This window comes from Leucoraja erinacea, chromosome 21, assembly GCF_028641065.1.
Source record: "Leucoraja erinacea ecotype New England chromosome 21, Leri_hhj_1, whole genome shotgun sequence".
In the NCBI taxonomy this organism is placed as follows: Eukaryota; Metazoa; Chordata; class Chondrichthyes; order Rajiformes; family Rajidae; genus Leucoraja; species Leucoraja erinaceus.
This window is the reverse complement of record NC_073397.1, coordinates 238,320-252,273: the sequence shown is the minus strand read 5'-3', so window position 1 is coordinate 252,273 and position 13,954 is coordinate 238,320. Positions and strand designations below refer to the sequence as shown.

General features: G+C 52.4%; 1 protein-coding gene across 1 annotated transcript in view; it reads left to right on the top strand.

Moving 5' to 3' along the window:
• The first annotated feature begins 1,216 nt into the window (after positions 1 to 1,216).
• The window catches only part of LOC129707149 (potassium voltage-gated channel subfamily KQT member 2), a 124,938-nt gene continuing 112,200 nt past the window's right edge, over positions 1,217 to 13,954 (top strand). The window contains 2 exon segments of the mRNA XM_055651920.1: positions 1,217 to 1,408; positions 1,410 to 1,630. Coding sequence (XP_055507895.1) covers positions 1,349 to 1,408; positions 1,410 to 1,630 — 281 coding nt within the window. The 5' untranslated portion in view covers positions 1,217 to 1,348.

Sequence of the window (13,954 nt, the reverse complement as noted above, 5' to 3'; positions counted from 1 at the left end):
TGCATGTTTCAGTCAAGCTCCTTCTCACTCTTTCAAACTCCGCAGAGGTAGAGTTGCTACCTCACAGCGCCAGATACCCAGGTTCGATCCTGACTTCAGGTGCTGTCCGTACGGAGTTTGCACTTTTGAAACCCAGGTGCTCCAGTTTCATAGGTTATAGGTGTAGAATTGGTCCATCCGGCCCATCGAGTCTACTCCGCCATCCAATCACTTTACTGGCTTTACTTTGCACTAAACGTTATTCCCTATTCATGTATGTATAAACTGTAAATGGCTCCATTGTAATCATGTGTGATGATGACCATGGAGCCATTTACAGTTTATACATACAGGAATAGGGAATAACGTTTAGTGCAAAGTAAAGCCAGTAAAGTTCAATCAAAAATAGTCCACTGGTCACCAATGAGGTAGATAGTAGAACTGGACCACTCTCTCTCTCTGGTTGGTGATAGGATGGTTCAGTTCCTGATTCACACTTCTGAAGCCGTTCCCCTGCCATTTATTGTCTTTCCGCTGACTGGTTAGCATGACAATAAACTAAACTGAACTGGAGCAGTGTGGATGGGCTGAAGGGCCTGTTCTTGTGCTGTACTGTTGAGTAGTAAGATGATCAGCATAACACAGAGGGAGTGTGGAGTCGGTTTGTTCGCCTGCTGTATCCCAAAACTGCAGCCGTAACTGCGGTGGAGCGAGCCGCTGGCGGTCGGGCCGAGCGGCGACGGGGAAGGGGCTAGTCGCAGACGGACGGGCCGAGCGGCGGGGAAGGGGCTAGTCGCGGGCGGACGGGCCGAGCGGCGGGGAAGGGGCTAGTCGCGGGCGGACGGGCCGAGCGGTGGGGAAGGGGCTAGTCGCGGGCGGACGGGCCGAGCGGTGGGGATGGGGCTAGTCGCGGGCGGATGGGCCGAGCGGTGGGTAAAGGGCTAGCCGCAATTGTTTGCAGGGCCGAGCGGTGGGGATGGGGCTAGTGCGGGCGGACCCTCCGGCGGTGGGGAAGGGGCTAGTCGCGGGCGGTGACCCCAGGCTAGTCGCTGGGCGGCCGCGATCATGGTGGGGAAAGGGCTAGTCGGAGGGAGGGGATGGGGCTAGTCGAGGGCGGACGGGACGGAGACGGAGACGGGGCTAGGGCCGGCGGTCAGGGCCGAGCGGTGGGCTTCGTGGGTGTGGAGGGGAGCCGAGCGCGCTGCGCAAGTGCGGTGCCTTGTTGATCTGAGCGCGAGCCCGCCCGGCGGCGCCGCCATTGTTTGCAGCCCCGCGCTGAGGGAGTGAGCGAGTGACCGCGGCCCCTCCGGCCCATGGCATGGACGGCCGCACGGCATGACCCCAGGCGATGGGCTGAGCGGCCGCGATCATGGTGCAGAAAGGGAAGCGGAGGGAGGCAGCAGCGGGCGGAGAGACGAGACGGAGACGGAGACGGAGACGGGCCGGCCGTCAGGAGGCTGCGGGTGGGCTTCGTGGGTGTGGAGGGCGCCGAGCCCGCCTGTTCCCGGGACGGTGCCTTGTTGATCTCGGGCCGCTCGCCCGCCCGCAGACCCCGCACCCGGCGAAACGCCTGCTACCGCCGCCTGCAGAACTTCATGTACAACGTGCTGGAGCGGCCCCGCGGGTGGGCATTCGTCTACCACGCCTATGTGTGAGTACATACTCCCCCCCACCCCACCCTGGGGACAGACACGACCACCCCCACCCCCACCCTGGGGACAGACACGACCACCACCCCCACCCCCACCCTGGGGACAGACTCGACCACCCCCACCCCCACCCTGGGGACAGACACGACCACCCCCCCCACCCCCCCTGGGGACAGACACGACCACCCCCACCCCCACCCTGGGGACAGACACGCCCACCCCCACCCTGGGGACAGACACCCAGCACCCCCACCCTGGGGACAGACACGCCCCACCCCCCCACCCTGGGGACAGACTCACCCACCCCCACCCTGGGGACAGACACGACACCCCCCCCCCCACCCTGGGGACAGACACCCCCCCCCCCACCCTGGGGACAGACTCACCCACCCCCACCCTGGGGACAGACGACCACCCCCACCCTGGGGACAGACACACCCCCCCACCCTGGGGACAGACACGACCACCCCCACCCCCACCCTGGGGACAGACACGACCACCACCCCACACCCTGGGGACAATCCCACACCCCACCCTGGGGACAGACTCACCCCCACCCTGGGGACAGACACCCGATCCCACCCCCACCCTGGGGACAGACTCACCCCACCCTGGGGGGACAGACACGACCACCCCCACCTGGGGATACCCCACCATCACCCTGGGGACAGACTCACCCCACCCTGGGGACAGACACGACCACCCCCACCCTGGGGACAGACTTACCCCCACCCTGGGGAGACCCCACCCTCACACCCCAACTCTCACCCTAGGGACAGACCCTGTCCTGTCGGAGGGGAGGGGCACCCTGGTGAGACCCCGATCTTGGGAAGACCCCTTCCCCATCCTAGGGACAGACAAACTTATTGTCACACAAAGGGAATGCTGGAAAGATAGCAGGTAAGGCAGCGTCTGTGGGGAGAGAAGCAGAGCTAACATTGGAAGCTGATGATTTGTATAGGGAAATGAGGGATTCCAGTTAAAGGCTATTCACCTCAAACGTTAATTCTGTTTCACCTATACAGAAGCTGCCTGACCGGCTGAGCAATTTTGTTTATAATTTCAGATTTTCTGCATTGCATCTGCTTGACTATTAAACGACCAATAGGGTGGCACAGTGGTGCAATGGATATAGCCGCTGCCTCGCAGCGCCTGAGAGCCGAGCTCGAACCTGACCTCATGTGCTGTCTTTACGGAGTTTTCACGTTCTCCCTGTGACCGCGTGGGTTTTCTCTGCGTGTCCTCTCACTGTGACCGTGTGGGTTTTCTCTGGGTGCTCCGGTTTCCTCCCACTCTCCAAAGACGTGCAGGTGTGTAGGTTAATTGGTCTCTATCTATTATCCCTAGTGTGTAGGATAGTGCTAGTGTATGGGGTGATCGTGGTCAGCGTGATCTAGGCAGGCTGAAGGGTCTGTTTCTGCGCTGTATCTCTAAACTAAACTAAAATTGCTGCATTTCATGTTGTGTAACCTCAGTTTGAAGATTTATTGTTGGGAACTGGAACAGGAAAGAATGTTGTATTAATATATATTATTTATTACATTACATGACGTGTTATAATCATAGAGCTATAGAGTGATACGTTGCGGAAACAGGCCCTTCGGACCAACTTGCCCACATCGGCCAGCATGCCCCAGCTTCATTAGTCCCACCTGCCCACATTTGGTCCATATTGCTCCAAACCTGTCCTAGCCATGTATCTGTCTAACTTTCTTAAATGTTGGGATAGAGCCTGCCTTGACTATCTCCGCTGGCAGCTTTTTCAATACACCACTCTACTCTGGGCAGGAGACTCTGTGTATCTACCCGATCTATTCCTCATGATCCTCTCATGATACTGTTTAAGTCTGCTTCCTTGACAGAATTTGAATTCACTATTTGCCTGACAGACGTCGCCCTGTCCTGAGATGATGCCAGGTTTATTTATTGTTATGAGGCGGGGATTGTGGGGTTACGTGTGTGACGGTGGATTGTTCAATGATTCCCTGACAGCACATTGTCACGGTCTTCGGCTACTGTTTGCTTTTTAATGACGTAGACTGGGAAAATATTTGAGTAGGAAGGAACTGCAGATGCTAGTTTATACCGAAGATAGACACACATTGCTGTACTAACTCAGCGGTAACCCTGAAGAAGGATCTTGACTGGAAACGTCATCCATCTCTTCTATCCAGAGATGCTGCCTGTTCCATTGAGTTACTCCAGCATTTTATGTGTTAACAGTGTGTGCCGAGGCAGCCATGTCCTCCACATGGATTGAGCTGCTCTGTGCGTCACGCCCTTTGACCCGATGACTCCCCAATAGCTTCATGGAGTGTTAAAATGGGCTCTTCGGCCCAACTTGCTCACACCGATAATCATCAGTCTGATTGTGGTGGGGTAAGAAAGCTGGAAGAGAAGTGGGGGTGGGACAAAGCCTGGCAAGTGATAGTTGGATACAGATGAGGAGATGTCAGATGGGTGGACAAGCTAGAAAAAATGGAACGTAGCCAAAAGGGGGTGAGATGAGGAGAGAAGATGCAGGAATTGTGAAGACGGAGCAAGGGGTAATGGTGAATAAAAGCACAGTGTTGAACTCAGTGGATCAGGCAGCATCTCTGGAGAACATGGCTAGGTGATGTTTCGGGTAAATGCAATCCTTATCCATGTTCTCCAGAGATGCTGCCTGACCTGCTGAGTTACTCCAGCACTTTATGTCAATTTTTCTAAATCAGCATTTGCAGTTCCTGGGTTTGTCTAAGGGGAATAGGTGGAAATGGACGAGGTGAAGGGGAAAGGGTTGTTGGTGGTTAGTTACTTAAAATTGCAGGGCTGCCAACTCTCACGCTTTGAGCGTGAGAATCACGCCCTCAGGCAAACTCTCACGCCCTCACGCTGATCAGAAATTTCTCACGCTCTGTGGTGAGAAATTCTGTGATCAACGAAAATTTCAAAACTCAGATAAACTGCATGGTCCGCGGGTGTTGGAGAACCGTGGCTGAGGGAGGGATGGAAGGTGCGGGCGGATACAGATGCGGGGAGCCGGGGCTAGCAAGTGTTTGCAGGGCTGACGAGTCGCTCGCTGCAGCTCTGGCCATTGAGCAGCTCCAGTGGAGTCCCGGGCCGTCGGAGGCGTCGGAAGCGACGCTGCCGCGAGAGTCTCTGTGCCGAAGCGACAGACTCTCAAAGGGAGGTGGAGAGAGAGAGAGAGGGGAAGGAGACAGTGGGGAGAGAGAGATGGGGGTGAGAGGGGAGAGACAGAGGGCGTGAATGGAGAGAGAGGAGGGAGAGGGGGGGGAGAGGAGAGCGAGCGGGGGAGAGTGAGGTGGGGAGGGGGGGAAGAGAGAGGGGTGAGAGGGAAGAGAGAGGGTGGATGAGAGGGTAGGATAAGGGAGATAGGGGAAGAGGGAGGGGTGGTAAAAGAGAAAGGGGAAGAGGGAGAGAGGGGGAAAGAGATGGGGGCAAAGAGAATGAGGAGAAAGAGACAGAGAAATAGAGAGGGGAGAGAGAGCAAGGGGGAGAGTGAGGTGGGAGGGAGAAATGGAGAGGAGAGAGAGGAGGAGACGGGGGAAGAGAGAGGGGGGGAGAGAGAGAGAAGAGATAATGTGTGGAGAGGGGGAGATAGGGAGGGAGATAGAGAGTAGAGAGAGAGGGGGAAGAGAGAGAAGAAAGAGAGGAGGTAGAGAGTGTAGGGGGAAGAGAAGAGAGAGAGAGGGGAGGAGAGGGGGACGAGAGTGAGGTGGGAGGGGGAGAGGGAAGGGGAGAGAGTGAGAGGGGGAGATGGAAGAGGGAGGGGGTGAGAGGGGAAAGAGAGGGGGAGGGGAGAGATAGAGGGGGGAGAGAGGGAGAGGAGGCGAGAGAGAGAGATAGGGAGAGAGAGAGAGGGAGAGAGTGAGGGAGGGAGAGAGAGAGAGGGGAGGGAGAAAGTAGGGGAGAGAGAGAGGGAGAGAGAGAGAGGAGGAGAGAGAGGGGAGAGAAAGAGGGGGAGAGGGTGCAGCGAGGGGGATAGAGAGGCAGGGCTGTCAACTCCCATGCATTGAGCGTGAGAATCACGCATTTCGCCAAATTCTCACGCTGATCACAAATTTCTCCCTCTGTTGTGAGAAATTCTGTGATCAACGAAAATTTCAAAACTCATATCAACTGCATGGGCCGCTGGTGTTGGAAGCAAAAGCAGCGATGGTGACAGATGCGGATGGGGAGCGGGGCTGGCGAGTCGCTCACTGCAGCCATGAGCAGCCTCAGTGCAAGGCGTCGGAAGCGTTGCGCCACTGCCGTGAGAGTCTCTGTGCCAAATTCGCCCAGGTGACCGGCATGGATCAGGCTGAGGCTCGGTGCATCTAGGAGGACAACCAGTGGCTGCTGGAAGGAAGTACCAAGCACTGGGTAGAAACGGTGGAAGATAGTGGACTTCTAATGGGGGTGGTTGGAGAAAGCATCCTGCTTGTCTGCTAGATTTTCACACTGTAACTGCAGGAAAAAAGTTCCCGATGTTGGGGGAGTTCAGAACCAGAGGTCACACAGTTTAAGAATAAGGGGTAGGCCATTTAGGACTGAGATGAGGACAAACTTTCTTCACGCAGAGAGTTGTGAATCTGTGGAATTCTCTGCCACAGAAGGCAGTGCAGGCCAATTCACTGGATGTTTTCAAGAGAGAGTTACATTTAGTTCTTGGGGCTAACGACATCAAGGGATATGGGGAAAAAAGGAAAGAGGTACTGATTTTTAGATGAATAGCCATGCTCATATTGAATGACAGTGCTGGCTCGAAGGGCCGATGGCCTATTCCTGCACCTATTTTCTATGTTTCTATGCTTGAGTATATGGCAATAAAACTTGATCACTTGATTTTGAAGCATTCATGCATGGTGGAGGTATAATGTAGTCATAGAGTGATACAGTGTGAAAACTGGCCCTTCAGCACAACTTGCCCACACCCGCTAACATGTCCCAGCTACGCCACTTGCTTTTGGTCCATACCTCCAAACCTGTCCTATCCATGTATCAGTCTAACTTTTTCTTAAATGTTGGGATGGTCCCTGCCTCAACTACCTCCTCTGGCGGCTTGTTCCATACACCCATCACCCTTTGTGTGGATAAAGTTACCCCTTAAAAAGTTACCTCTTAAAAATACTTCATACAAAAAACATTGAAATCATACTTCTACAGTGCACTAAAACATGATTTTAATACATCAAATTTCAAAAAGTTCCTACCCTGGGAGAAGGGACACCCTTCTTCCACACCCTCTCCCCACTCGGTTGCTCCACTCCCTCACCGGGTACCCCCAAGGCCAGTGATCGGTGATCGATCAGTCTTCCCTTTCAAAAACGCTCCAATCCAATTTAAAGCATATATATTGCATTCAAGTGTAAGTTAAGAGACTCGCTACAGTATGCACCGTATTGCACAATTTCAAGCTGAAAAATGCAAAATTTCCGTACCAATGGGAGCTACGGTCCCTCGGGCTTGGTCTCTCGCAATTTCTCACTCTCAACTCTCACCCAATGTTGGCAGCCCTGAAATTGGAGAATTCAATGTTCACCCAAGTAAAATATGAGTTGTTCTTCCAGTTTGTGTGTGGTCTCACTCTGGCAATGGATGAGGCTCAGGGCAGAGAGGTCAGTGTGGGAATGGGAAGGGGAGTTAAAATGGTTAACAACCGGGAGATCCAGCAGGCCTTGGTAGATTAAGAATCCTTGATTGATTGAAGCCTTCAAGGAGCTAATTGATGCCCAGGTTATTGCTAGCTTCTGCATCAGTGATGAGATTTGGCAGGAGTTATCGCCTGACTACATCCTCAGGGACGGTGAAACCAGATGTGTGTGTTTGGTTCTATGGGGCCCATTAAAATCTATGTGCTGCGTGTTTGACTGGCTGATCACCCACTCTCAGTGATTGCCACACACGGAGGATCGCGAACGCTCAAAACCAACCTATCAGCGTTCCACTGTGTCTCTGCCGTGCTTTGGATCTTTCTATCATTTCAATGATAAAGATGATCAGGGGCAGAGAGGATTGATGTGAATAGGAGGAATTATTTGTAGTGTTGCCTGCAAGAAGATTATATCTCACCAGTCAAGACGTTCATTTATTGAGACACGAGAGGACTGCAGATGCTTAAACCTTCAGCAGAGCCCAGGCAGCATCTGTGGAGGGAGTGGCCAGGCGCAGTCCTGGGTCAGGACCCTTCTTCAGACTGATGGAGTTGGGGCGAGAAACTTGCAAGCGAGAGGTGGGGGCAAGACAATGCCTGGCCAGTGATAGGGTGGGGGGGGGGGGGGGGGGGTGATAAGCAGGTCGGTGGATTAAGTGACAAAGGCTGCAGCTGAAAAGGAGATAAAAGATTGTTAGATAAGTGCAGAGCAGGAGTAAAATATAAAGCCAGAGAGGGATGTTGGTGGAAGGGGACGGAGAGAGGGGGAAGAGGTAGGAAATGTAGGACTTGGGGATGGCAAGTGCATGTATGAAGGAGGGGGATGGAGCACGGTGACGGAGGTTGAGGAGGGTGGGGGAAGGTGGGACAAATGTCAAGAAGAGTGTTACTTGAAGTTGGAAAATTCAATGTTCATACTGAAAAAGACACAGTGCTGGAGTAACTTGGCGGGTCAGGCAGCATTTCTGGAGACATGGACGGGCAGCGCTTTGGGTCAGGATCCTTCTTCAGACTCTGCTGTATTCTCAATGTTCCTACTGTTGGGTTGTAAACTACCCAAGCGGAATATTGGGTGCTGTTCTTCCAGTCTGCATTCGCTTGTTGATATTCTGATTACACTCAATGCCCAGAAGGATAAAAGGCCATTGGGTGCGGAGACTGAGGGTTAAATCATATTGCTCTTGGGTAGATGTGAATAACCCACTTCAATACTGGGAGATCTCCCCTCCAATACCCCCCTCCCTCCTCTCCAATACCACCCTCGAAGGGTCCCGACCTGAAATGTGATCCATAATTTTCGTCCAGAGATGCGACCTGACCTGATGAGTTACTCCAAAATTTTGCTAACTATCCCTGAGCAGATTCTGCTTGCTGATAAAAAATACAACCTATCTCGACACCCTGCCAAACAAGCTGATTTTATTTAGATCTTTAGTCCTAGGAGCCCATCAGAAATATTTATCAGTCATATGATGATGGTGGTTAAGATGCTTTTAGATGGGCATGTGGATGGAAATGGATGGGTATGGGTCGTGTGCTTGGCAGGTAGACACAAAATGCTGCAGTAACTCAGCGGGCCAGGCAGCACCTGGAGAGAAGGAATGGGTGACGTTTAGGGTCTCGACGCATCTTCTGAAGGCTGAAGAAGGGTCTCGACCCAAATTGGTCTGAAGAAAGGTCTCGACCCGAAACGTCACCCATTCCTTCTCTCCAGAGACGCCGCCTAATGGCTGAGTTACTCCAGCATTTTGTCTCTACCTTCGATTTAAACCAGCATCTGCAGTTCTTTCCTGTCCAGTTTATCTTGGCATCATGTTCAGCATGGACATTGTGGGCCGATTGGCCAGTGCTGTACTGGACTGTTCTGTGTTCTGTGCTCAACCAGTGCATTGAGTGATTGAGTGCTCTAGTGGTTTGTAAAGCAGATGTTGTTCCTTCATGTATGTAAATGTTGCAGAACAGTGTTTAGTTTATTGTCATGTGTACCGAGGTACAGTGAATTGATTTTACATAGAAACATAGAAAATAGGTGCAGGAGTAGGCCATTTGGCCCTTCGAGCCTGCACTGCCATTCAATATGATCATGGCTGATCATCCAACTCAGTATCCTGTACCTGCCTTCTCTCCAGACCCCCTGATCCCTTTAGCCACAAGGGCCACATCTAACTCCCTCTTAAATATAGCCAATGAACTGGCCTCGACTACCTTCTGCGGAAGAGAATTCCAGAGATTCACCACTCTCTGTGTGAAAAAAGTTTTCCTCATCTTGGTCCTAAAAGATTTCCCCCTTATCCTTAAACTGTGACCCCTTGTTCTGGACTTCCCCAACATCGGGAACAATCTTCCTGCATCTAGCCTGTCCAACCCCTTAAGAATTTTGTAAGTTTCCATAAGATCTCCCCTTAATCTTCTAAATTCTAGCGAGTACAAACCGAGTCAACGTGCGCTCACTGGCAAACAAAATGGATGAACTCCGGCTAAGGATCACCTCCCACAACCGGATCAAGGACTGCAACATCTTGATCTTCACTGAAACTTGGCTCAACACTGACGTTCCTGACAGCGCCATCCAGCTATCGAGGCTTCATTTACTCCGAGCGGACAGGACATCAGACTCTGGTAAGACCAGAGGGGGGGGTCTGTGCATTTATGTAAACAAAGCATGGTGCACGGACTCCACCATCATCGAGAGTCACTGCTCAGCTAACCTTGAGTTCCTCTTGGTTAGATGCAGACCGTTCTATCTGCCCAGAGAGTTCACCTCCACTGTTGTGACTGCAGCCTATATCCCTCCTGATGCTAATGCCAAGCTTGCAATGAAAGAGCTGCATACTGCCATTAGCAAACAACAGACGCACAACCCCGAGGCAGCCTTCATTGTTGCGGGTGACTTCAATCACTCCAACCTGAAGACTGTACTCCCCAAATTCCACCAACATGTATCCTTCCCCACTAGAGTAGACAAGACACTAGACAAAGTCTACACCAACATGGCTGAAGCTTACAAAGCCATCCCCCTCCCCCACCTTGGTCAGTCTGATCACGTCTCATTGTTCCTGCTCGCTAAGTACTCCCCACTCATCAGACGGGTTAAACCAACTGTAAGGACAGTTAAAGTCTGGTCAGAGGAAGCGGACTTCACACTTCAGCAGTGTTTTGGAAACACTGACTGGAAGGCGTTTGCAGCCCAGGCCACCCTTGACTCTCACACGGACATTGATTCCTACACATCCTCTGTTCTGGACTTTATAAACTCCACCATCAATAGTGTCACCTCCTTCAAACAGGTGACCATATACCCGAATCAGAAGCCATGGATGAACAGCGAGGTCAGGCTACTGCTGAAAGCACGGGACACCGCTTTCAGGTCAGGCGATGCTCGAGCCTACAGTTCATCCAGGGCTAACCTGAAGAGGGGCATCAGGAAGGCCAAGCACTGCCATAAGCTCAGGATTGAGGAGCACTTCAACAACAACTCCGACCCCCGACGCATGTGGCAAGGCATCCAGGCCATCACGGACTACAGACCCTCCAACATCACCCCCACATCCAGCGACGCCTCCTTCCTTGAGGAGCTTAATCACTTCTATGGCCGCTTCGACAGGGACAATCTAGAGACAGCCATCAAGGCTGTGCTACATGTCGATCACCAACCCCTCACACTCACCCCCTACGACGTGTACGTGGCACTGAGTAGGACTAATGCACGTAAGGCTGCTGGCCCTGACGGCATCCCGGGCGCGTGCTCAGGGCCTGTGCTGCGCAGCTGACAGACGTCTGGACTGACATCTTCAACCTGTCACTTGCCCAAGCAGTTGTCCCCACTTGCCTTAAAGCCACCTCCATCGTGCCAGTGCCAAAACACTCCACTGCGGCAAGCCTCAACGACTTCCGCCCAGTTGCACTTACCCCCATCATCACCAAGTGCTTCGAGAGGCTGGTCCTGGCACACCTCAAAAGCTGCCTACCCCCCACACTGGATCCCTATCAGTTTGCCTACCGCAAGAACAGGAGTACGGAGGATGCCATCTCAACGGCACTTCACTCCGCCCTCTCCCACCTCGACAACAGAGACACTTATGTTAGAATGCTGTTCATCGATTACAGCTCAGCATTCAACAGCATTATTCCATCAAAACTGATCACCAAACTCGGTAACCTGGGCATCGACCCCTCCCTCTGCAACTGGATACTGGACTTTCTAACCAACAGACCCCAGTCTGTGAGGTTAGACAAGCACACCTCTTCAACCCTCACCCTGAACACCGGCGTTCCTCAGGGCTGTGTGCTGAGCCCCCTCCTCTACTCCCTCTTCACCTATGACTGCACACCTGTACATGGTACTAACACCATCATCAAGTATGCAGATGATACAACGGTGATTGGCCTCATCAGCAACAACGATGAGCTGGCCTACAGGGAGGAGGTCCAGCACTTAGCAGCATGGTGCGCTGACAACAACCTGGCCCTTAACTCCAAGAAGACCAAGGAGCTCATTGTAGACTTCCGGAAGTCCAGAGGCGGCACGCACATCCCCATCCACATTAACGGGACGGAGGTGGAACGTGTTTCTAGCTTCAGGTTCCTGGGAGTCAACATCTCCGATGACCTCTCTTGGACCCACAATACCTCTACTCTGATCAAGAAGGCTCATCAGCGTCTCTTCTTCCTGAGGAGACTGAAGAAGGTCCATCTGTCTCCTCAGATCCTGGTGAACTTCTACCGCTGCACCATCGAGAGCATCCTTACCAACTGCATCACAGTATGGTATGGCAACTGCTCTGTCTCCGACCGGAAGGCATTGCAGAGGGTGGTGAAAATTGCCCAACGCATCACCGGTTCCACGCTCCCCTCCATTGAGTCTGTCCAAAGCAAGCGCTGTCTGCGGAGGGCGCTCAGCATCGCCAAGGACTGCTCTCACCCCAACCATGGACTGTTTACCCTCCTACCATCTGGGAGGCGCTACAGGTCTCTCCGTTGCCGAACCAGCAGGTCGAGGAACAGCTTCTTTCCGGCGGCTGTCACTCTACTCAACAACGTACCTCGGTGACTGCCAATCACCACCCCCCCCCCCCGGACACTTCTGAGTCGGAGGCTGCTGCTGCGGGTCTGTGGACGGCGGCACTGGGAGCCCGCGGATCCCTGGAGGGAGACCGCTTTTCGGGGCTCCTGCAACGGCGACTTCTCCCGCCCGAGTTGCGGGGTTGAAGAGCTCCTGGAGCGGGGCCTAGCACCACTGCCCCGCGCGGCTTGGAACGGCCGCGGGACTCTGCGAGCGCACACCGGGGTCTTTAACACCAAGACCCGGTGTGCGACCTCGCACCACCCGGCGTGGCTTTGATGGCCGCGGGACAATCGCCATCGCCAGCCGGGGGCTTTGACTTTGACTCTGACATCGGGGGGGAGAGTGCAGTGGAGAGATAAGTTTATTTGGCCTTCCATCACAGCTATGTGATGGATGTTTATGTAAAATGTAATTATGTTGTGTCTGGGGTCTATTTGTGTGTAATGTATGGCTGCAGAAATGGCATTTAATTTGGACCTCCAGGGGTCCAAATGACAATTAAATAGACTATTGACTATTGACACTTATTATTTTTTTATTCAAATCGTTTGCTATGTCGCTCTTCAAGGGAGATGCTAAATGCATTTCGTTGTCTCTGTCCTGTACACTGACAATGACAATTAAAATTGAATCTGAATCTGAATCTGAATCTGAATCTATCCAGTCTTTCTTCATATGAAAGTCCTGACATCCCAGGAATCAGTCTGGTGAACCTTATCTGTACTCCCTCTATGGCAAGAATGTCTTTCCTCAGATTAGGAGACCAAAACTGTACGCAATACTCCAGGTGTGGCCTCACCAAGACCCTGTGCAACTACAGTAGAACCTCCCTGCTCCTATACTCAAATCCTTTTGCTATGAATGCTAACATACCATTCGCCTTCATTCACTGCCTGCTGCACCTGCATGCCTACTTTTAATGACTGGTGTACCATGACACCCAGGTCTCGTTGCATCTCCCTCTTTCCTAATCGGCCACCATTCAGATAATAATCTACTTTCCTGTTTTTGCCACCAAAGTGGATAACCTCACATTTATCCACATTATACTGCATTTGCCATGCATTTTTCCCACTCACCCAGCCTATCCAAGTCACCTTGCAGTCTCCTAGCATCCTCCTCACAGCTAACACTGCCCCCCAGCTTCGTGTCATCCGCAAACTTGGAGATGTTGCATTCAATTCCCTCGTCCAAATCATTAATATATATCGTAAATAGCTGGGGTCCCAGAACTGAGCCTTGCGGTACCCCACTAGTCACTGCCTGCCATTGTGAAAAGGAGCCGTTTACTCCTATTCTTTGCTTCCTGTCTGCCAGCCAGTTCTCTATCCACATCAATACTGAACCCCCAATACCATGTGCTTTAAGTTTGTATACTAATCTCTTATGTGGGACCTTGTCGAAAGCCTTCTGAAAGTCCAGATATAACACATCCACTGGTTCTTCCTTATCCACTCTACTAGTTACATACTCAAAAAATTCTATAAGATTCGTCAGACATGATTTACCCTTCATAAATCCATGCTGACTTTGTCCAATGATTTCACCACTTTCCAAATGTGCTGCTATCCCATCTTTAATAACTGATTCTAGCAGTTTCCCCACTACCGACGTTAGGCTAACTGG